Source organism: Geotrypetes seraphini, chromosome 12 (genome assembly GCF_902459505.1).
Source record: "Geotrypetes seraphini chromosome 12, aGeoSer1.1, whole genome shotgun sequence".
Taxonomy (NCBI): domain Eukaryota; kingdom Metazoa; phylum Chordata; class Amphibia; order Gymnophiona; family Dermophiidae; genus Geotrypetes; species Geotrypetes seraphini.
The window spans coordinates 30,562,338-30,587,772 of NC_047095.1; the positions used below are offsets into that span (position 1 = coordinate 30,562,338).

General features: G+C 45.3%; 1 protein-coding gene across 1 annotated transcript in view; it reads left to right on the plus strand.

The window, feature by feature from the left end:
- Nucleotides 1-5,393: 5,393 nt before the first annotated feature.
- BCL10 (BCL10 immune signaling adaptor) overlaps nucleotides 5,394-25,435 on the plus strand; it is a 52,296-nt gene continuing 32,254 nt past the window's right edge. Inside the window, exon 1 of the mRNA XM_033916871.1 lies at nucleotides 5,394-5,684. Within this exon, the coding sequence (XP_033772762.1) occupies nucleotides 5,418-5,684 (267 nt within the window). The 5' untranslated portion in view covers nucleotides 5,394-5,417. The remainder of the gene's footprint in view (nucleotides 5,685-25,435) is intronic.

Genomic DNA, 25,435 nt, shown 5'->3' on the forward strand with positions numbered 1-25,435 from the left:
CTCCATAGGAGTTTAGTTACATGAAATGTTAGAAGGCAAATATCAGGAAAATACAAGTAAATAGGGGATGACTGGTGGGTAACTGCACCAGGCTACCAAGCCAGCTGGTACAAAGTGGTCATCTTACAACCCAAAACGAAAGCACAAAGTGAAGCGCAAGTTTCCGGATGTCCAGGAATTTTTATTTATTCCTCAATTCAAATAGTCATATAAAAACAAGTCAAAGCAGCCTAGGATTTATAGATACACACAGTGTCATTGATAGTACAACTTCACAGAAGTGAGATCAGGACCCAACATGGTCCGTATTTCGGCAAATACAATGCCTTCATCAGGGGTCCTAAATCGATGGACATAATTGGTATGCTACCTAAAACCTTAGAACCTCGACACTCGAGATGCTCAAAATCAGCCACTTAGTAAATGCCAGGGATGTCCAAAAAGCAGCAGCACAGTGGATCTGGGATTCCAAGATAGTTAGGGTAACCTTTAGAAGCAACCAGTATTATAACCCTAATGTTAATTAATACTTTGGGGGCAGCCTTTTCCTATGTAGGCTACTCTGGGACCTAGATGCAGAGTGAATCCTGCAGATACATAACTTTTTTCTTCATTTTTTAAATCTGTATATTAAAGTTTTTACACGGCAAATCAGATATTACAATATAAATTCATAAACTGAAAAAACATCTCAAATTGAGGCATTATTTGTTATAACTTCTATTCCAAGTAGCATTAATAGGCATAGTACATAACCAAACTGTCAAAACATACATTACCATCAACTATCCCCCTTATATTCCTACCCAAAGCCCCACCCTTCCCACCCTATCCTTCCCATCAAACCATATCCTACTCAAGGAGGAGGGATTATAAACTTTGAATTACTATGAAAATTGTTGAGAATCTGACTAAGGGCTAGATTCACTAAAGATAGCGACTCAGTCGCTGTTGGCCAATTTTCTGCATGATTTTCCAACAGTGATGTTTGCATGCAAACCCACTAACTCAATTGCTCAGTGAGCGACTGCCACATGCACAGAGGCCTAACAGTAGTGACAGGGGAAGCAGCCTCCTGTCACTGCTGTCAGGGCTTCTGCTTTTTTTTTTTAATTTTAAATGGAACAGATGTTCTGTACGACTTAAAACATGCACCATCTGTCCCATTAAAAAAGCCTCACCCTGTGCTAGTACCCCTGAGCCACCGCCCCCCCCAACCCCAAAAGATGACAGGAGGGAAGCCCACTTCCTCCTGCCAGGAGAGACCTCCCCTCCTACCCTCTCCCCCTGAAGAAAAAGGCAGGAGGGATGCCCGCTCCCTCCTTCCACGAAGGCACCCATGCCCACTCCCTCCCCTGAAAAAAAATGGCAGTAGAGATGCCCACTCCCTGGGGCATCATGGGTGCATCACAACAAAAAAATGGGGGGGGGGGGGTGGCATGGAGGGCAAGCTGCATGGGGTGCAATTATAGCTCGCTACAGCCTGACTGCGCACATCTGGCAACCGCCTAGGCCAGGGGCGAGGCAAGGGGTGGGGCGAGGTGTCCTCTCTTTTGTCATCACAAAAATACAGAAGTTAAGATATTGATATTTTCTCAAAGAACTTAACTGTCAGGAATTGTCTGAGTTTACTTTCAAATTATAAAGAGAGACTCTGTAGAGCAGTGGTCTCAAACTCAAATCCTTTGCAGGGCCACATTTTGAATTTGTAGGTACTTGGAAGGCCTCAGAAAAAATAGTTAATGTCTTATTAAAGAAATTACAATTTTGCATGAGCTGAAACTCTTTATAGTTTATAAATCTTTCCTTTTGGCTAAGTCTTAATAATAATATTGAAATTTATAGCTAAAGACACATATGATCAAGAAACTGTTTTATTTTACTTTTGCAATTATGATAAACATACCGAGGGCCTCAAAATAGTACCTGGTGGGCTGCATGTGGTCTCCGGGCCGCAACTTTGAGACCAATGCTGTAGAGGAAGTGTTGCCTCATAATGAGTCGATTGAAGGTATGCATACTTTGCTTCTATGTTCAAGAAACATTTGATCTGAAACTCCTCAAATGTAAATATTGTAGTGTTCTCCTTCACCACCACTTCTAATAAACAAAGCCCTTCATTCTTCCACTTTCTTCTTCATTTTTATTTATTCAGCACTGCATATACAGTAACCACATATGTCCATCATTAACAGCAAATACCAACACTGACCACTGGTATCTAGAGAGATGCATGGAAATGGGGATTGCAGGAATCCCATTGAATCTGTGGGATTCCTGTGGGTATGAAAGATGTTGCTGTAGGAATGTAGTTAAAATCTGACTCCAGAATGAGGCTTGGAACATATGGAGAGGCAGCTGGAGCACCAGAATGAGGCTTGGAATGCCCAGAGAGGCAGCTGGAATATCAGACTGAGACTTGGAATATTCATTGGTTGTATAATGAATAATATCCAAAAAACTACGGGAGGCTGTTGGGATTGTGAGGAAATAGAGGGCTGTGAGCAAGTAAATAATAGTGTTGACTCCTGTGGGTACAGTTGGGGAGGGAAGAGATTAATTGTGAGGATGGATCAGATTCCATTGGGGATGAGTGAAGTATTTAATTCCACCCCCTCTCCCCCCATTCATCAATTCATAAGGACCTAGGGGTAAGTATTCCCCACGTTTACTATAAAACTCTTATACCCAACACATTAAGATAGCCACATTGTAAAGTTGTATATTTGGGGTTCGGATACTACTTGTTCAAAATCTCCCATTAATTCAGCCAAGCTAATAAGTTTGTTTCCTCCCCCCCCCCCCACCGAGTAACTAATGTAGCTGGCTCTTTCATCCCTAATGGTACCATTTGAATAGGATACACCAGTCTGTGCAAGACTATAATTTTAAATAAGGAATTATATCCTAGCAACAAAAGGGATTGATCTTCTGTTTTTCACATAAATGCTTGATTGCCTCTATCGAAGCACCATTGCTCAGTATGGAGGAATACCAAAGTCTTTAATACTCCTAGTTGCCCACTTGAGAGGAGGGAGCCCTTGGTGGACTATCCTACCAACTCTTAGGACCACTGATTTGCCAAAATTAATTTTAGAGTCAGTAATGTTCCTGAACTTATGAATGAATTGCATAAAAGCAGCAATATTTTAAGAGGGGTATCCAAGAAAAAGCAGCATATCTGCAAAAAGATGGATTTTCTGTTCTATGGCCTTCAAACGAATACCTTGTAGAGCAGGATAAGCATGAATTTCAATTGCCAGGGGCTCCAAAGTTAAAATGAATAGCGGGGATAATGGGTATCCCTACTTAGTATTCTTCTGCAATGGAAAGGGGGGCATAAATTATCAAATAACCAATAATAGAGCCTCTGGGGCATCATATAAAAGCCTAACCCACTACAAAAACTGCATTCCCAAACCATATAGCTGTAAGACTCAAAACATGTAGACCCAATTGACCTTGGTCTAACTAGCACTGCTCTGCTCCCCCCTATGCAAGCAAACCACCTGGGAATAAACACAGTTAATTTTGGCAAAAAAAGTGTCAAGGCTACTAGCTAAAACAGAGGTCAGAATCTTCATGTAACCCGACAAAATTTTTTTAACTTAAAAGAAGGTCTGCCAATTGATCGACCGCTTGGGTAGCGTACAACCCCAGGGGTTAAATGTGGCTATCAATTAGCAGACCTTCTTTTAAGTTAAAAAAATTTTGTCGGGTTACATCGAGTTGGGTATACAACTTTATATAAGCACGTATATACTTACATAGCATTTACATGAAGTTGCATCGTATTGACGCAGTGTCAGGGAAATTTCATATTTAATATTGCGAATTAGCATAAAATGAAGTCACGAGCAGGTGTGGGGGATGGGTTTGTCCGATCCGGGTTTTTTCGCCGGATGTGATGTCAGACGCTTTCCCCAGATTTAAAAGTCTGGATTCTCAATGTTTAGTTTATTCTCCGCTCTTCACGTTGTGGGAATCCTGATAGAAAGCAGATTCTACACTTTAACAACAATAATAGCTGTACAGCGCTGGGGATACTAAGAGGTACGTTTGGATAATCTGTATTTGTAATAAATCGTGTCCACAGATTGCGCTTATGCTGTTTCTAGTTAGCTCTGCCCTAAGTTAGGGTAGTAATTGGTATCTGGTGGTTCGCTCGAATAAAATGAAATAAAATACAAAATAGAATATAATGAAGTAAAATATAAAATAAAAACTATAGAATTATGTAATGATATGACTTACAAAGAACTAAAAACTAAAAATGAAACAGTAACATAAATAATACGGAGAAGACTTTAAGATACGATAGAGTCCCCATGAGTTATGCCTTGTAGCCTTGTCATTCACAAGTAGTTATAATTATACGTGACAATGTTAACATTGAGTCTAACCTTTTAACGGTATATAAATTAAGATAAAAGTTGTTTTGCTTTTTCTGCAGTGGCCTTTGGCGCTTTCCTGACGAAGCCCCTTGTTAATGTATGGGTGCGAAACGGAGATCTTCCGTAGCCAAAAAGAGGGAGAGAAAAGCTAAGTAATTTTGGAATAGTTTGGCAAAAGAACTGATTTATATATACTGAAAAGGGTAAAAAACAAGTAAAAAACAAATAAGAATGAAAATACAATGAAATAGAAGTAGAAGAAAATACTAATAACCACTAACCATTGGTATAGAGAACATAAACGGGACCGATGATAGCTCACTGTATCAGTCATTAGCTTTGAAGTATATCTCAGGCTTCTGGCTGTGAGCACTTGAGACCCCTATTTTTCTCTAGAATACCTATGGATGTGTGCATATATTTGTGTGACAGCGCATCTATATAAGATTTTAGTGTGATTCACAATATTTACAAAGTGGTTATATATATATACACACAAACTAAAACATATTTTTGAAACATGGATCATATATTAAAAGTGACTTTATAGGTGGAAGGCGTTTTGTGTTACGAGATTATACTCTAAACCTGAAAGGGCATCAGAACAGATTTAAAACCTGCAGCAGATAAGACCAATTCATCAAAGGCACTACCCCCACCTAAAAATCATTCCGTGACAAATCAGGCCCGGAGTATTTCCCCTCAGAAACTACTGATAACCAGAGCTCGAAGTCTACCAAAGAGCTACCCACAAACCCTCACAAATTTACTGATAAGAGGCCACAGAATAAATGTTAAAAACCAGATTGAGAAGGTGAGGCCACCGATGCAGAGTTCACAGGAAGTCGAGCAGCAGAGCTGTGACACATACGTAAAATCCAAGAAATTCCAAAGGCGGAAGCAACATCGAATCATTTAAAAACAATCACGTTCCTTCTCTATTACCGGCACGAGCCGGGAGCCAATCAACCTTTTTTAAAGAACAAAATTACCCAGCAGTCAGCGTTAATACTGCCGAAGCCTATGAGAAAGAGGCGTAGCGAGCCAATCAGGAGCAGTCTAACAGCGACCAATCACGGGCTACTTGAAAACCTCTCCTCCAGGAAGAGGCTGCTCCTGTGTGGTGACGCCAGTGGTTTCGGTATTGCTTTTGGCGCGGAGGGGTTTGGCTCGTGCGGTGTTTCCGCCTCGGTTCTGCTCCGTTTCCTTGTAGCGTTCCGCAGTGAACTATCGGATATGATGAGCGCTCTGCAGTTAAGCGAGGACGAAATGGCTGAGGTGAAGCGGGAGGTGAGTGATGATGCCGAGGACAGTTTGACTCCTGTTTTTTTGGGGAGAACTGTGGGCGCAAAGCGAAGATACTCATTCTGTTAAGTCAGCTTATTGCTTTAAATAAGGTGCGGACGGGTATTAGGAAATGTGGAATTGAGCAACAGGGAATAGATCTCTCTTTTAGAATTTGCCGGGAAAGTACCAAGTAAATTTGGACTGGGCTGGCCACAGTTGTGTGCTTAGCGGCTCGTTGGCTTCACACAACCCGTTACGTGTTATGCACATTTACGTCTTACCCAGGGGAGTCTCGGAAGCTTATTCAATAATGGTGTCAATCATCAAATATTTCCGTTCCTCCTCCAGAATTGCCGCAAAACAAAATATAACTATATAGGGAGCTTATACTTTTCCTGTTATAATACCTATTATAATCATTGGTCTTTAAACATTCCAGATTAATGAGACAAAGCCAACATGCAGTGGTGTAGTAAAGGGGCTGCGGGTCCTCCTTGGGGCGCCAGCATCCCTCCTCTCCTCCCCCTGCTGCACACTCGTGTCCCTTCCCTGATCCTTTTTAACTTCAGTGTGAGCAGTGACGAAGTTGCTGCCTGTGTCAGCTTCGGCGTTTTCTCTGATGTTATTTCCAGGAGGAAGTGATGTCAGAGAGAGCGTCGAAGCTGATGCGGCAGGGGTGTGAGCGGCAGGGGCGGGAGAGGGGTGCCACCACCCCAGGCATTGGTCACCTCGCTAAGCTACTGCCAACATGGATTTATTCAAGGGAGATCTTGCCTCACCAATCTACTATATTTCTTAGAAGGGTTGAATAAACATGTGTGTGAAAGTGAGCATGTTGAGATTGTGTATTTGGATTTTCAAAAGGCGTTTGACAAAGAACCTCTTGAAAGACACCTGAGAAAATTAGAAAGTCATGGGATAGGAGGTACACGTCTTCAGTGTTCCCTCTAAGCGGGCGGGTGTTGTGAGCAAACTTTTTTCACCGTGAGCCAAAAATATCGGGCGCCAGCAAGTTATAAGCCAACTCGCCCGATTCTCCTCTCGCCGCCCTGCCATCTGCCGTACGCCTCTTCCGATTGTGCGCTGTGACGAGAAACGTGTGCGCTGCGATGTAATATTTTGTGCGCCAGCGCAGCTTAGCGGGAACACTGGTTCAAATGGTTTTATTTATTTCCCCAAATTTATTTTTGTTATACGCATTGAAAATATTTGATATTGCGTTTAAATCAAAATCTCAATAAACTTGAAACGAGTGCCCGTGAGATTGTGGGAGGGTTAAATACTCAAAACTTAGAAGTTTTTGCTACGCCAGCTTTCTGGTATCTTTACATACAGTGGCGTACCTAGCATATGTAACATCCGGGGCCCATCATTTTTTGGCACCCCCCCCCATCTGTAAGAAAAACATGATTTTTAGTAACAAACCACACGTCACACATGAGTACCTAGGAAAAGGCAGCATCTTACATATTGCAGTGAGCAGTACATCAATACACCCATTGTAAAACTAAACAAGCCAGACCAGCACAGATCAATCCTACACCGTCAATCCTAACAGAAAACCATGTCTTTCGAACACACAGAACACAGAAAACACCTTCGCCTAGTAAGGAATATGTAATCACAAACTAACCCCTCCCTCTTTTACAAAACTGTAGTGTGGATTTTAGCTACGGAGGTAACAGCTCTGATGCTCATAAAATTCTGAGCATCAGAGCTGCTACCACCAAGGCTGGTGCTAAAAACGCTTCACAGTTTTGTAAAAGGGGGGATAAAATAAAAATACATAGACAAAGGTTAAATTGAACCAGCAAGAAGCTGGACTCTGCATACAATGCTTCACAGAAACAGTGACACATGTCTCCTAAAGCAATAAATAAATAGAAATTTTTTTCTACCTTTGTCTTCTGTGGTTTCTCCTTTCCTCATCTTCTTGTAACTCTCTTCCTTCCATCCACTGTCTGCCGTCTCTCTTCCCCTATATGGCATCTTCTCTCCTTCTATGCCCCTTCCAGAAACTGTATGCCTCCCCCTTCCATCTCTCCTTTCACCCCATTGGTCTGGCATCTCTCTCCTCGCCTTCCCTCTCCCACACCTCTCCTCATAGTCTGGTATCTCCCCTTCCCTGATTCTCTGGCATCTCTCTCCTTTCCTTTTCTTCCATCTTTCGCTCCCCCTCCATGCTCTCACATCTCCCCCTTCCTTTTCCCTTAGACTGGCATACCTTCCTCCTACGCTCCAAGCCCTGGCATCTCCTTTAATTCCCTCCCTCATCTTCCTTCTCCCTCCAGCTGGGTACCGCAACACTCTTCCCTGCAGCTCTGCACTTCCCCACAATTGCCATGCTTCGGTTCCTCTTCTTCCTTCCTTCCTCCCCCCCCCCGCGGGACCCTGCGGCACCATCAACTCTTACTCCCTCTAATGTCGGCCCTGCAGCTCCAGACTTCCTCGCACCTTCTCCCCTCCCCCTTTGGATCGCTATTATTTTAAATGTTATAGCCGCGGAGCTGTATCCATCAGTGGAGATGTCTAACCTCGGCCTGCCCCGGAACTCTTACTGCAGCAGACGCCCGTCTAGGCAGGAACAGGAAGTCACTGTTGCAGTAAGAGTTCCGGGGCAGGCCGAGGTTAGACATCTCCACTGATGGATACAGCTCCGCGGCTATAACATTTAAAATAATAGCGATCCAAAGGGGGAGGGGAGAAGGTGCGAGGAAGTCTGGAGCTGCAGGGCCGACATTAGAGGGAGTAAGAGTTGATGGTGCCGCAGGGTCCCGCGGGGGGGGGGGGGGAGGAAGGAAGGAAGAAGAGGAACCGAAGCATGGCAATTGTGGGGAAGTGCAATCCCCCCAATGCGTCCCCTTACCTTACCGACGCGTGTGTGCGCTGTGAAGAGAAACTTTGCGCTGCGATGTAATATTTTGTGCGCGAGCGCAGGCCAGCGCAGCTTAGCGGGAACACTTCCTCCATATTCGCTGTGATAGGGGATTAACAAAACCGCAAATAACTTTTTCATATGTTATTCGCGGTTTTCTATTAAAAACCATTGTGAATATGGTGAAACCGCGAATAACATGGTGGGAGACCTGGCCTGTTCCTGAAGGAAAGGCAAAACACGGTGAAGAAAGTGCTGGAAATAAGCAATTTTCTCTGTAAATGCTTGAAATCTGCAATTTCTCTATGCAAGCTGATGTAATTTGGGGGGAGGAGCCAGCAAGCTATAAACTGTGAATAATCAAAACCGCAATTGCTGAAACCTCGAATACGGAGGGAGAAGTAATGTCCTATTATGGATTAAGAACTGGTTGAAAGACAGAAAACAGAGTAGGTTTTAAATGTTCAATATTCTCATTGGAGAAGGGTAAATAGTGGAGCTCCCCATGGGTCTGTGCTGGGACCACTACTTTTTAACATATTTATCAGTACCTATCTAGAGATTTGAATAACTAACGAGATAATTACATTTGCTCATGACACAAAGTTGTTAAATTTCAAGAGGACCTTGCAAGACTGGGCATCAAAATGGCAGATGACATTTAACATGAGCAAATGTAAAATGATGCATGTAGGAAAGAGGACCCCCGAACTACTGTATACTATGTGCTGCAGGGTTCTGTGTTAGGAACCAACTTTTCAAAATGATTGGAGGTGCTCAAAAGCCCCATCCTAAACCCTGCTCAAGTTCCATGCTGCGTTGCTGATGACATCATCAGTGATTCGGCAGAGGAGCACCCAGACCATGAGAAGGGCAGGCCGCGATACAGTCTGTGCTGCCGACACTACCGTTTGTTTCCAGGTATTTCGGCTTGCGGTCGGGGTTCGCATGGAAGGGAGAGATGAAAGGAAGGGAGGTATAGAAGCTTCAAGGGTTCTGCTGCACAAGGAATGGGAGGGATAGAAGCTGCAAGTGTTCTGCTGCACAAGGGGAGGGATAGAAGCTGCAAGGGTTCTGCTGCACAGGGGGATAGGAGCGAGGGATATAAAGATACTGCACAAGGGGATGGGTGAAAGGGGAGGAAACATGCTGCACATGTGGGGGAGAGAAAGGAAATAGGAAGAATTGGAATGGAGGAGAGGAAGGGAGAGATGATCATTTACATAAAAAAATAAGACCTACCCAAAAATAAGACCTAGTGCCTTTATTTGGCTCAAATTTAATATTAGACAGTGTCTTATTTTCTGGGAAACACGGTAGTATTAATTGTAATGCCATTTTTCCCCATTAATTTTTCCTATATACACATAATCTTATTAACAATACATAACAGTTAACCACAAAATTAAACTACACTGTATGCTTCTCAATATCATTCCTACTCTGCTTTTCATGGCTCCATGCATTACCACTTGTGTTCCAATGCCATGCCTCAGGCTAGAGCTCCTGGCTGCGGAACTCCTGCTAAGGACATGCCCAACCATCTGACTCCTGTCTTGCGACCCCTGTCAAGAAGGCGCAATGATGCCTGGCTGGGGGACCCCCCCTTTACAGATAGGGGGCAGGTTGTCAGTGTTCCTACTTGTTTGGATTTGTATTTGGTCTGACCAGTGGGTTCTGGACTTGGTTGGGCTCAGATTGGAATTCGCCTGGCCTCAAACTGGTTGGTTCCTGGACTCTCTCGCAGGATGCCCGGACAAAGCGCTCCAAGTGCCGGCCACTGTACAGTGCTTGATGGATATTCAAACTCTAAAGTGGATGCCGCCTGATCTTTTGGGCTCTGACAGATGCACCATATACTGTATCGTGCCAATTCTTGACTCAGAAAATTGGAGGCCTATTATGGAGGTGCATCATGTACATGAGGCTCTCCAGATTCTGCACTTTCGCATGGCAGTAGTGCGATCTGGCATAGAAGCGTGGCCACAGAAGAGTTACTTGCCTCTCTGGATTCTTGAGAGCATACATGGACATTTTGATCTTTCCAGCTCACCGCAGATACTTGCGGTTTCACATTGCATAAATGTTATCAGTTTTTGATTCTGCCCTTTGGACTAATGATGGCTCCTTGTTTCTTCACCATGATGATGGTGGTCCTGGAGTCTTACTTAAGCAAGATAGGTCTGCATGTACACCCTGTCTTGGACGACTAGCTAATCAGAGCTCCCTCATTGGCCGAGGATCATCACATGGTGGATCTGGTGATCCAGGTGATCGAGGACCTTGGTTGGAATTACAGAACGGGCAGAGTCTCACCTGTGCAATCTTGGAATACCTGGGTGTTCTCTTTGACACAACTGCAGGCTGCATCTCTCTTCCAGGGGCATGTAGACAGATTCTGCTTTTCCGAATTTCTTCACTTCTCAAGCTCCTTCGGCGTGGGACTATCTTCAGGTCCTGGGATGTGTGGCTACCATATTGGATGTGGTTAGTTGGGCGAGAGCGCATATGCAGCATTTCTAGCATGTATTACTCTCTCATTTGACTTTGCACAGGAATGCGTTACAGAACAGTCTTCCCTGGACTCTGGAGGCTCTAGTGGCTTCTCCTGCAATCGCTATTCAAGAGTGTACCACTGCGGATTGCCTCCTAGGTCTTGGAGCTGACAAATGCCACCCTTCGGGTCTGGAGAGCCCACTGCATTCAGCGTCCCATTCTTGGATGCCCTCTCGATGGAAATGGTCGATCGACCACTAGAGCCAGCCATTCAGCTGGCTGTAGTGTACTTGCAGAAGACTGGAGGGCCAAACGATCCGAATCTTCTCCTACAATGCAATGACAGTAGCCTATGTCAATTGCCAGGAAGGTGCCAGGAGCAATTTTCTGTCTCAAGAGACCACCTCCAGGCACTCTCAGCAGTGCATGTGGTAGGAGTCGACATTATTCAGGCTGACTTCCTCAGCAGATAGCCTTTGGATCGGGGCATCTGGGTGCTGGCCCTGGCGGCATTCCAAGCCATTGTGCAGTGCTGGAGTAGGCCCTGCTTCGACCTCATGACCACAGCTAAGAACTTGAATGCAGCTCGATTCTTCAGTTGAAGGTCCAAACTCAGAAGCGAGGGTTCAGAGACTCCTCCTGTATGTCTTTCCTCTCTGGCCCATGATAGGCTGAATCTTTCGGCAGATTATGGACCTCCAGGCCGTGTCATTCTAGTGGTTCCAGACTGGCCTTGCAGACCGTGGTATGCAGATTTGATGTATCTTCACTAGGGTCATAGAAACATAGAAATAGACGGCAGATAAGGGCCCACGGCCCATCTAGTCTGCCCACCTTAATGTCCCTCCCCTACCTTTGCCCTGTGAATAGATCCCATGTGCCGATCCCATTTGGCCTTAAAATCAGGCACGCTGCTGGCCTCAATCACCTGCAGTGGAAGACTATTCCAACGATCAACCACTCTTTCAGTGAAAAAGAATTTCCTGGTGTCACCTCGTAGTTTCCCGCCCCTGATTTTCAACGGATGCCCTCTTGTTGTCGTGGGACCCTTGAAAAAGAAGATATCTTCCTCCGCCTCGATGCGGCCCGTAAGATACTTGAACGTCTCAATCATGTCTCCCCTCTCTCTGCGCTCCTCGAGCGAGTATAGCTGTAATTTGTCAAGCCGTTTTTCGTATGGTAGATCCTTGAGTCCCGAGACCATCCGGGTGGCCATTCTTTGCACCGACTCCAGTCTCAGCACATCCTTGCGATAATGCGGCCTCCAGAATTGCACACAGTATTCCAGGTGGGGCCTCACCATGGATCTATACAATGGCATAATGACTTCCGCCTTACGACTGACGAAACCCCTTCGTATGCAGCCCATGATTTGTCTTGCCTTGGACGAAGCCTGCTCCACTTGATTGGCAGACTTCATGTCCTCACTGACGATTACCCCCAAGTCTCGTTCTGCTACCGTTTTTGCTAGGATCTCGCCATTAAGGGTATAAGACTTGCATGGATTCTGGCTGCCCAGGTGCATAACTTTGCATTTTTTGGCATTGAAGTTGAGTTGCCATGTCCTAGACCATCGCTCCAGTAGGAGTAGGTCGTGCATCATGTTGTCAGGCATTGAATCTTCGTCTGTTGTGCATTTGCCCACTACATTACTCAGTTTGGCGTCATCGGCGAATAATGTTATTTTACCTCGAAGCCCTTCTGCCAAGTCTCTTATAAAGATGTTGAATAGGATTGGGCCCAAGACTGAGCCCTGTGGTACTCCACTAATCACTTCCGTCATTTCGGGTCGAGGCCTTCTTTGGAGCGTTCATGCTGAGCTACTTCCGCAGGGTTCAATCTGCAAGGAGGACCCTGGGTCGCTTTGTTCTTCCGGCATGGCTCTTGAGCGTGCAGCTTTAAATCACAAGGGCTTTTGTGATGTAGTCCTTGGAACTCTTCTCTAAGAAGTCAACTGCTATATCTGCTTCCACTATGGCATGGAAGACTTTCCAGCATTGGCACACTCAAGACTTCTGGTGGTCTAGTGGTAGGACAGGAGTAGAGAATGACACGGTGGCGGTTTACCCGCGGCCACTGCATTTTAGCCGCGGGTCACCCGCCGAAAACGGGGAAGAAAACTAGCAGTCGCTGCGGCGACGGGGACAAGGCCATTCACCGCCCGCGGGGCGGTGAATGGTCTTATCCCCCGCAGTGAGGCATGAAGGATCGCGCGGTCCCCGCAGCTCACACCCGCCCGCCCAATCGATTCCAGTGTCCAGCTAGCTCTCTCCCCTCACCCCAGTCCGCAGATCCTCCTCCTCGGCGACCCGCATGCTACCAGAGAGCCGCGCACACCCGCCACTGCTCAGCCTCGATCTTCTGCTCTGACGCAACCGGAAACAGGAAGTTGCAGCAGAGCAGAAGATCGAACACTGAGTAGCCGCGCGTGTGCGGCTCCCTGGGAAAGCGCGCAGGTTGCCGAAAAAGAAAACCCACAAACCAAGGTGAGGAGAAGGGAGAGAGCCGGCCAAACACCAGGATCGACCGGGCAGGCAGGTAGTGGCCGCGGGGACCGTGCGATCGCTAGTGTTCCCGGCTCAAATTGGAAGGAGGGAGTGAAAGGAAAAAGGCTTATATGGATGCAGCGGGGACGGTGACGGGGCGGTGAATGGGATGGCAGTGGCGGTGACGGGGCGGTGAAAGGGATGGCGGTGACGGTGACGGGGCGGTGAAGGGATCGGCGGTGACGGGGCGGTGAAAGGGATGGCGGTGACGGGGCGGTGAAGGGATCGGCGGTGACGGGGCGGTGCAGAGGATGGTGGGCCGGTGACAGGGCGGTGACGGGGACAGATTTTTTCCCCGTGTCATTCTCTAGACAGGAGGAGGGGGAAGATGTGCCACCTTATTGTGCCTTTTGGTATAGGAATTTCCTGTCATCAGAATGTCACAGTCAGCAGCAAAATTAGTACAGTAATTCTTTCCAGCTCCAGGGTTCATTGCTGTCTTCAGTTATTTTCATATTATTTATCTTCCTCCATTGTTGAGCATTTCCACGTTTTTTACCCCTCCCCCGTCTAAGAATGCACATCATTGTTGGTATTTCCATGTTTTTTACCCCCCCCCCCCCCGTACCTTTTTAAATCCTGGTGCGAGTCCCACGAAAACTGGCAGCAGTCATTCATGGAGCGGCGCAGACCCAGGTAGGAGCGCAGAAAGCTCGCTCCTGCCGATACACCGCTGGCTGGACCACCAGAATTTTAAAAGGCAGAAAAAAGGTAATATTCGCTCTATAAGACGCACAGACATTTCCACCCACTTTTGCGAGGGGAAAAATATGGTAATCTCTTTTATACTTAATATGAAAAATTATTGGTAACAGGTTTCAGTTACATAGAGAAAATATAGCTCATTTCTACAATCAGATCCCTTACAATCAAAATCCTTAGAACTACTGTAGGTTCCATTTTTAGAAATGGTACCATGGGCTATGAGCTTTCATTGAATTTTTTTTCCTACTTACTCTGCACAAATCCCTTGTACTGTTCCTTCATAATTCCAGCCCCCTATTGCTCAATCACACTTTCTTGTTTTCCTGAAACTTTATCCCTTCTTTCTTTCCCCTCTTTAATTTGCCCCCAACATCACACCACATAGGAACAAAATTAAATTCCAGAACCCCCAACTTGCTCAGAAAACAAAAATGCATACTTTTCTAAAAAGACCCTAAACTTGATCTGGCTCTAGATCACAACAAAAATTTTGTTTGGTGAAAAACAAACACTGCTTTCCAAAGTAAGAACCATATTCCAGGAGTAAAATGTTGGTGTAAATATCTTGGGGTGGGGCAGCTTTTGTTGCATCGGGACCTTGTTGACTTTGCCATCATTGATTAACCATAAATTCTGTTTTACATCTGAAGACTATAGAGAAGAATGTCAAGCCATCTGAGCTGAAAGTTAGATGAATGTGGGTCATGTAGCAAGTAAGACAGTATTACGTGAAGTGATTTATTGTTTCGGATTGGTCAGCTCAAAGTCCCATCCTAAACTCTTAAAATATTATAAAAAGCTTTGAAGTTGGTCAGAATCGTAAGTAATTGTAGGTGGAGTAAAGTTGCTAAAAATATGTTGACTGACCCTACAGTAGTTTCAAAATAAAAGCTTACAACATAATATATGATAAATATATCATTTTATACTTTTTTTGTTTGGGTTCTTTGTTCAAACTTACAATATACCAAGCAGCGAAATTAGACATCCACCACCTCTCAAACATACTGACAACTATGTCCGACTACAAAATATTCCGAAGGGAAATTAAAACCCTGCTATTCAGAAAACTTATCAAGAAAAACTAAATCATCTCCTTATTGTCCCCAATCTTGTAATTTTCCAACAAACTCTCAACCTTGTAATTAGCACTGTATCCTGTAATTTTTCCTGGAAATGTCCAGTTATCTTTTTTTGTAATCTGCCTAGAATTGCAAGATATAAGCAGAATAGTAGGCACTAATGTAATGTAATTATGTGGTATATTTGTTTTAATTTTTTTTTTCTGTAATTAAATTTCTCATAGATTTACCATACATAATAAGAGTTGGGGTTGGACAGTAGAAAAATGGCATCAAAACTTTGGTTTATTGATTTTACAGCCAAAGTGGCAAGTGAGCTGTTTTTGCAAGGAAACCCTCAAATATGAAGAGATGAAACATTTCTTTATGGAAGAACAGGCCAAAATGAACTTGTTTGAAATATGCTGGGTTCTTGTAATGTAGACTGGCTACTGTCAGGGACAGGATTCTTGGCTCGGTGGCTCTTAGTCATACTAAGGGTGGCTGTTCTTGTATTCCTAAAATTCATCAAGGGAGATGTGAAAGACTGTTCATTTGATAAGAAAACATTTAGTTGAGGGAGGAGGAGGGAATAAAACAAAACCAAAATGAGAGACAGAGAAAACTCACTAAAGAAGAAAATCTTTGAGACAAAACAAAAGAAGCAAAAGTGGAAAAGAGAATCCAAAATGTGTTCAAACCAGAAAAAAGAGCAAAACAAGTAGTAAAAGTTCAAAAATAGACAAAATAAAGAGCAAAATAGCTTACAAGGAAGAACATTTGCTCTATATCTCATAAAAAAGTTGTTGGTTAGTACCCGAGCTGTCTAGATTTTCCACCTCAGTCAGGTAATCCAATATTTGTAGTTGATCCAAAAATCTGCAAGCATATTTCAGTAGAAAGGCACAAGCTAAATCTAAATAATTTATACATTACAATAAAGGAGAGAGCTTTAAGTGAATAGTGCATGCCAGACAAAAGTTTATAGTAGTAGAAATTTTACAGATAATATCTGATTCATAATGTAGAACCAGCACTATGGCTGCATGCTAATAATAACATAGATGTGGAAGTAGAGAAGGTTATGAAGAAACCCACAATTTCTGATAGCTGGGGTTTCTAAGTTAAGCATTCAGTGGACCGGAAAACAGCTTCCACACTGAAAAGCACTTCACTAAGTGTAGCAGTTTTCATCCACTTGTTTCCAAGTTGTCATTAGAAGTATTTTATAATTCCAGATTGACATGGCCGAAGGGCTGGCATGTCACAGAAGCTTTAATAAAAGTTATAGCAATTAAACACTAAACAGGTTACAGCAAGGACTAACAACCTTTAGTACTCTGCTCTATTCGGATCAAATTTGAATGTTTATTATATTGCCAGTTTGAAGTGTGTCTTCAAAATCTGTAGACCTTGCCATGCATAAAATTAGCATAGGTAGCCTACAGGTTTTGTGCTGACATCCTAAACCAGCTGGAGTGATATGTAGGATAGCAGAGCCAGCAAATTAGATACACAGCATGATAACTAATTCTGTAAGAGGTACCTCACCTTCTTGTAGGAGGTCCCTGTCCCCTTGGAGCAGAACAGCTGATTCTTTCATCCCATCCCTGATATGCCGATGTCTCCCAAAGAGATGTGTGGCTGTTTTGTCTTATTTAGTCAAAAAATAAATAAAATAAATGGATAAAGGTGAGATGGTCTATTTTGTGTATTTGGATCTTCCAAAGGCATTTTGCAAAGTACTTCATGAAAGACTTCTGAGAAAATTAGAAAGCCATGGGATAGGAGGTAATGTCCTATTATGGATTAAGAACGGGTTAAAAAATAGAAGAGAGTAGGTTTAATAGTCAGTATTCTCAGTTGAGAAGAGTAAATAGTGGGTTCCCCAAGAAGGACTGCTACCTTTTAACATATTTATCAGACATCTAGAGATGGAAATAACAAGTGTGATAATTAAACCCCTCCCCCCACCATTTTTTTTTACAAAAGTGCTTAAGAGGTTTCTAGCGCTGGCTGGCATGCTGAATGCTCTGCGCTGCTCTGACAGTCATAGAATTCCTATGAGCGTCGGAGCAGTGTATTCAGCGCGCCAGCTGGTGCTAAATACCTCTTCTGCACTTTTGTAAAAAGGGGCGTAGATTTGCTGATGATACAAAGTTGTTCCAAGTTGTTAAATTGCAATCACAAGAGGACCTTGCGAAACTGGAAGATTGGGCATCAAAATGGCATATGACGTTTAATGTGAGCAAGTGCATAGTGATGCATGTGTGAAATAGGAAGCCAAACTATAGCCACATGATCCAGAGTTCCATGTTAGGAGTCATCACCTGGGAAAAGGATCTAGGTGTCATTTTTGAGGATACATTGAAACCCTCAGCTCAGTGCGTGGTGGCGACTAAGGGCTAGTCACTAAAGTGAGCGATCGCCCCATCACAGCTGCTATTAATTATTTTTGTAGCACTACTAGACCTGTGCAGTGCTGTACACATTATATGCAGGTACACTTCCCCCTCCCCATTTGCGGTTCCTGCACTCGCGGTTTCATATAATCGGGATTTTTTCTGGGGAGGGGGAAACTAAAAAAACCCAGTCTTTATGTAAAAAAAATCCTTTTTTTTTTCCTCCCTGCCACCTTCCCGACCTTAACTGTTGGTCTAGAGGGCTTTTGGGGCAGGAGCGATCTTCCTACGCTCCTTCCTGTGTGCAGATCGCCATGAGGAAATGGCTGCTGGGAGTTCCCGTAGTCTCTCGAGACTACGTCAGGAACTCCCTACAGCCATTTCCTGATGGCAATCTGCACGGGGCAGGAGTGTAGGAAGATCGCTCCTGCCCCGAAAGCCCTCTAGACCAGTGTTTTTCAACCGATGTTCCGCGGCACACTAGTGTGCCGCAAGATGTTGCCTGGTGTGCCGCAGGGCCGCCATCAGGGCAGTACTACCAGTCCTGCATTCAGGGGCCCGGAGCTGACAGGGGGCCCGGGCTCCCCCAGGGTCCTAGGCAGTGTTCTAAGGCAGGGGCGCCAGTAGTTCGCCAAGGCAAAGTGAGTCGATCACCCAGGACTCACTTTGTCTTGGCGATCTAATCTATCGAGCCGATAAGTCTTCTTCTTCCCGACGTCAATTCTGCAGTCGGAGAGGAAGTTCGGGCCAGCCAATCGCTGCCTGGCTGGGCGGAACTTCCTCTCCGATTGCAGAATTGACGTCAGGGAGAGCATGTATCGGCGTCGGCTTTGGGGCCTGTTATCCATTGGTGGGTCCTGTTCCCCGATGGCAGCGGCAGTGGCAGTGGCTTGGGGAACGGCAGGGAGAAAGAAAGAAAGGGGGCAGGCAGGGAAACAGAAGGAAAGAAGAGAAACAGAAAAAAAGAAAGAAAGGTCAGGGAGAGAGGAAGAAAAAGTTGGGGGAGGGAATGAGGTGTGGAGGAGAGAAAGCATACAGGCTGATAGAAGGGAAGAAAGATTGGATGCACAGTCAGAAGAAGAAAGTGCAACCAGAAATCACCAGACAAGGTAGGAAAAATGATTTTATTTTAAATTTAGCAAAGTGGAGGCAGTATTACCACAGTTTTCAAAGGAATTTGCCCAAATAACTTAATAGTTAACTGGGTAAATTCCCAGAGATGAAAACTTCCCTTCACTTACTATGCACAGTTCTGAATTTATATCTGCTGTCTATATTTTACAATATGGTCCCCTTTTACTAAACCGCAATAGTGGTTTGTAGCGCAGGGAGCCTATGAGCGTCAAGAGCAGCGCTGGGCATTCAGCGCAGCTCCCTGCGCTAAAAACTGCTATTGTGGTTTAATAAAAAGGATGGAGGGTATATTTGTCTATTTTTGTATGGTTGTTACTGAGGTGACAATGCATAGAGTCATCTGCCTTGACCTCTTTGAAAAAAACCAAGAATAGGAATGATAATTAACATTTTCTCAGCGTATAGTGTGCTTTGTGTTTTTTAATTTTATTATTGGTAGATCATTTTGACTTGGTCATTTTAAAGTAGCTCACAAGCTCATAAAGTTTGGGCACCTCTGAGCTACAGCGTTGAAACTGTGTATTTCTATTTTATCCCCCCTTTTACAAAACTGTGGAGCGTTTTTTAGCGCCAGCCGTGGTGGTAGCAGCTCTGATGCTCAGAATTCTATGAGTGTCAGGGCTGTTACCACTGTGGCTAAAATCCACACTACAGTTTTGTAAAAGGGTGAGGGGTTAGTTTGTGATGACATATTCCATACTAGGCGAAGGTGTTTTCTGTGTTCTGTGTGTTTGAAAGACATGGTTTTCTGTTAGGATTGACGGTGTAGGATTGATCTGTGCTGGTCTGGCTTGTTTAGTTTTACAGAGCTGTCATCCGCCGGCTCATCGGGGATCGATCAGAAGAGTGCTGAGTGTGACGGACAGCGGCTATCTGGAGGAGACAAGCGCAGTAAGTCCTGAGTGACAGTGAGATACTGCAGTGATGGACAAGTTTTTGAAAAGGAAAGAACTAGACTCTGAACAAAATTTGGAGCCAGATGAGAGCCCAAGTATGAGTGGGGGTCAAAAGAAAGCAAAGATGGTTAGCGCAAGCAAATTATCTGGCGCAAGGCAATATAGCGAAAGCTATATTTCAGTTGGATTTACTTTCACTGGAGATGCAAACAAACCAACTCCACTGTCCGTGGTGTGTGGTGAAAAGCTAGCTAACAGTGCTATGGTCCCAAGCAAACTTAAAACGCCATCTCCAAACGAAACACCATTCGCTTCAAAACAAGAATGCGGACTATTTTGTTCGCCTGCGTGACAACACGGAGAAACAGGTAACTTTCATGAGAAAAACCACAAAGGTAAATGAAAGAGTTCTTAAAGCTAGCTATCAAGTTGCTGAACTTATAGCCAAGTCAAAAAAGTCGCACACTGTGGCAGAGATATTAATACTTCCTGCCTGCAAAGCTATTGTAGAGGAGATGCTCGGACCTGAAGCAGCTAAGGAAATAGCCAAAGTCCCTCTCTCAGACAACACAATTTCCAGACGTATTAATGACATGTCTGCAGACATCGAAAGTGTGGTTTTGGAAAAGATCCGTATCGGTGAGAAATTTGCATTGCAACTTGACGAGTCTACTGATATCAGTGGACATGCTCAACTCTTGGCCAATGTGCGTTTTGTTGATGGTGATGCAATTAGAGAAAACTTCTTTTTTTGCAAGGCATTGCCAGAAAAAACAACAGGAGAAGAAATTTTTCAGGTCACATCAGAATACCTTGAAAAAGGAGGACTTAAGTGGGAAAACTGCACAAGTGTCTGCACCGATGGAGCTGCAGCCATGGTCGGGCGCACCAAAGGCTTTGTAAGCAGAGTGAAGGAAAGAAATCCAGATGTGATTGTTACGCATTGTTTTTTACACCACGAGGCCCTCATAGCCAAGACTTTACCAGCAGTCCTAGTTCATGTGTTGGATGATGTTGTGTGCATGGTAAACTTTGTAAAGTCACGACCCGTGAAAAGTCGCATATTTGCAGCTTTGTGTGAGGAGATGGGAGCGAAGCATAAAACCTTGCTGTTTCATACGGAGGTCCGGTGGTTGTCGCTTGGCAAGGTCTTGGTTCGTGTGTATGAGCTGCGGGAGGAACTTAAAGTGTTTCTGACAAATGAGAGGTCAGATTACGCAAAGCAGCTTGCAAGTGATGAGTGGTGTGCAAGGCTGGCATACCTGGCAGATATATTTTATCATCTGAATGAACTGAACACACGAATGCAAGGCCGAAATGAAAACCTGCTTACAAGTACAGATAAAATAAATGAATTCCGTTCAAAGGTGCAACTCTGGCATCAACACGTGGAAAGTGGCAATCTTGAAATGTTCACACTCACCAAGCAATGGCAAGGTGTTCACACTGCTGCACTGTGTGAGATAATAGTTAAACATTTAAAAACTCTTGAGGAGAAGTTGTCATTTTATTTCTCTTCAGTCTCCACTGAATGCCTTGACTGGGTTAGAGACCCTTATAGCTCAGCATCAGTTGGTGGAAAGGACATGACTTTACAGGAGCAGGAGGAACTAACTGAACTGAGACAAAATCGTGGTTTCAAGCTAAGATTTGCTGATCTACCTTTGGACAGTTTTTGGTTGGATACCGCCAAGGAGTTCCCCCTTCTGGCAAACAAAGCTATTTTGACATTGCTCCCATTTTCCACTACATATCTGTGTGAGATTAGCTTTTCAAGCATGATTGCTATAAAAACCAAATACAGAGAGAGACGAAGAGCTACGTGTGTGTCTTTCTTCGATTCCAGCCAGAATATCAGCTTTGTGTTCAGCCAAACAGGCCCAGGTTTCGCACTGAATAAAGTATTTTATAATTTTTCACTATTCTGTTTACTTAATATTTCATAATAAAGTAATTATAAAATACTTTCTTTGTGTTTATTTGATTCCTATTCAAGAGAATTACTTTATATATAGTCAATATAGGCACAGAGTTAAATTTTTTAACATTTTCTAATGGTGGTGTGCCTCGTGATTTTTTTCATGAAACAAGTGTGCCTTTGCCCAAAAAAGGTTGAAAAACACTGCTCTAGACCACCAGGTAAGGCCGGGAAGGCGGCAGGGAGGTGGGGGTGGGTCAGAGCCGGATAATCGCGGTTTTTCAGCATTCGCAGTCCTGCTCTGCCCGTATCCCTCGCGAATGACAAGGGAGAAGTGTACTATCTCTGTCCCTAGTGGACTCACAATCTAAGTTTTTGTACCTAGGATAATGGAATGCCAAGCGATCTGCCCAAGGTCAGAAGGAGGATACAGTTGGTGCTTTAATACATACATACATAGTAACATAGTAGATGACGGCAGATACGAGACGGACATGAGTTAACTGCAACCTTGAAAATGTGGGCTTTTGGACTTCCGGTGACGTCACGATCCAAGATGGAGGGTTAGAGACTTTGCTCTGACTCTCCCCTCCAGAGCGCATTACTTTCCCGTTGCGGGACGCCGAATTCAGAGTGCCCGAGGTCGGAAGAGTGTGGGGGAAGCTCGGGGCGCTTGCGTGATGCCTTCAAAAAAACGAGTGGAGCCCGGCAGATTGTCGGAGCGTGGAGGTGAGCAGGGAGGCCTCCGCCACGTGCGCGGGACCTCGGGCTTGTCCGCGCGCGAGTCGGGAGACAGCGCGTCGGAAGAAGAATCGGAGCGCGGTGCTTCCCCGAGGCTACGGCGAGCAGGGTCGGCGGCGGCAGTTACGAAAGCCGACCTGAAACTGTGGGCTACGGAAATTAAAGAGGAGGTGGCGGCTGTGAAAGGCAAAATAAAAGAGGCTGTAAAAGAGATAAGGCAGGACTTTGCAGACTTGCTGGGCAGAGTGGAGGACACTGAAAAGCGCTTGGGAGAGCAAGAAGAGTCGGTTCAGGGACTCACAACTCAGGTGAAGGCAGTCCAGAAAGATCTTCTGGACTGCTGTGCCCAGGTGGAAGACCTGGAAAATAGGTCCCGACGGAACAATGTTCGGATCCGGGGAGTTCCGGAAACAGCTGAGTATGGGGACGCTGTGGCAGTGGTGCAAGAGCTCAGCCGGTTCCTGCTGGCTGATGGTGGAGCCCCTGATAACACTTCTGGGGGCCTGAGAGTGGACAGGGCGCACCGAACCCTGGGTCCGAAGAATGGGGATTACCCGAGAGATATTATTGCTTGCATTCACCATTTTCCTGATAAGGATCGTCTGGTGAAGAAGGCTAGAGACCTGGGCGTTATCAATTGGAAGAATTTGAAAGTGGAGATATTTCAGGATCTCTCGAGCATCACTTTGCAGAAGAGGAGGGAGTTTCGCCCATTGCTGGAGGTGTTGAAGCAGAACAACTTGAGATATCGCTGGCTGTTCCCGTTTGGTCTACTGGTTACTTTTAATGGAGTGCATAAGCGGGTGACGACCGTGGCGGAGCTGCAGGCGGTACTTCTGAAGGAGGGCCTGGTGAAAATGGGAGATTCTGTTTTGAGTAAAGTGACGGCGCAGAAGTTGGAGCGGTACCAGTGGAAAGCGGTGCCCCAGAGACGGAGAGGACGGCAGAGCGCTCGACAGGACGGAGAGGCAGCCGAGCTGAGTGCAGCTGCGGCCCCGGACACTTGAGTGGCTGGCTGCGGGCGGGCGAGACTACCCGCTGCTGGGTCTTGGACCTTGATGCTGATCTAGTGTTGACTTTGGGAGTGTGACTGGGCATGTATGGGTGAGGGTCTGGGGAATGAGTGGTGGGGGGTCATGGTGCATATGAGGTGTGGATGTGGGGACGGGAGGTATCACAAAGGTGACATGGGGGGGTGGTGAAGTCACTTGAAGTCTTGGAGGGAGTGGGGAGAATGGGAGTGTGGGTTAGGTGGGGAGGGGGGTGGGGAGAGATGGGGAGGGGAGGGGAGGAGGGAGGGAGGGAGGGACGGGGAGGGGGGACTAGGTTACGAAGGGAGAAGGTGGGGGGAGGTGCAGAGGTGATGGGAGTGATGTCTATAGCCGGGGATGGGGGGGGATAATGTACTCAGATTGGGCAGTTTGAATGTTAAGGGGCTTAACATGCCACGTAAGCGGCAACTGTTGTTGAAAGAAGTTAAGCGCCTACGATTTGATATCTGTTTTGTTCAAGAAACTCATTTTGTAAAAGCTGGGGAAAAGCTTGTACAGTTTCGGGAGTATCCCGTGAGGGTTTGGGCTTCTAATAGGGTGGAGCGGAAAAAGGCGGGGGTGGGGATTTTGTTCTCCCACAAGTTGCGGGTGGTCCCAGATAAGGAATGGAGGGATGAAGGAGGGAGGTGGCTTATCTGGACTGGTACTGTTGATGGGACTCGGGTAACGTTGGTTAATTTATATGCACCTAACTCTCAACAGGGTCCCTTTTTCGACCTCCTCCTGTCTAAGATCTTGTCGGTTAAGGTGGGGCCGGTGGTGGTGGGGGGGGATTTTAATTTGGTTCTTAATCCAGAATGGGATTCCACGGGTAAGGGGGGAGATAGACTTAAGAAGGATAGAAAATGTTTGGAGAGATTTCTGGAAGTTCTTAATGTGGAGGATGGGTGGCGGGTTCAACATTGGATGGGTCGGGACTACACCTTCTATTCCCCTGTACATGAGGTATACACTCGCATTGATATGGTATGTGTGGATAAAGGGTGGGGGGGTAAAGTGATAGATACCAAGATTGATACCATTGGATGGTCAGACCATGCCCCGCTCTGGGTGGATCTGAAATGGGGAGGACCTAGGGGGGGAGATACGTATTGGAGATTGAACGATGCCCTGCTGGGAGATCCGAAAATAGTACATAAGCTGGAAACGGGGATTTATGACTTCCTAGAGTTTAATAAGGTGGATCAGTTCTCCCCCATGACGATCTGGGAAAGTTTAAAAGGGGTGTTAAGGGGGGAATTGATCTCTATAGCAGCCTATAAGAAAAAGTCCCGGCAGCAGGAGGAACTGCAGCTCCGGGAGACGCTCCGCACTCTGGTGGATCAACATAAGAGGGGACAGGGAGGACCGCAGGTGAGGCTTCGGCTTCAGGAAACCCGAATGGCCCTTGGGAAGTTGGAAGATGAGGTGATTAAGTTTAATCTTGAGAAGTTGAAGCTTAAATATTTTGAATCGGGAAATCGGGCTAGTAAGCTTTTGGCTCATAGGGTCAAATTGCAGCAGTCTAGGAGTAATATTTTGGCTATTAAGGAGCGAGATGGCACGGTACTTACGGACGAGGTAGGAATACAAAGGCGGTTTCGGGAATTTTACCAGGAGCTTTATACACCAGAGCTTAAGGGCTCGGAGGTGGAGAGCCAAGCCTATTTGAGGGATTTAGGGTTGCCTTCCCTATCTAGCTCGGATGCACTGGGGCTGGAGGGGGATATCACGGTGGAGGAGGTGTTGCACGTTATTAGACATTTGAAGCCGGGTAAGTCACCCGGACTCGACGGGTTTACTGGGCTGTTTTATAAGAAACTTTCTCCCTTGGTTGCACCTTTATTGACTAGACTATTTAATTCCCTGAAAGAGGGAGAGCGCTTGCCATTCTATATGCGCTTGGCAGGGATTACGATACTCCCCAAGCCAGGGAAAGATCTGTCTGT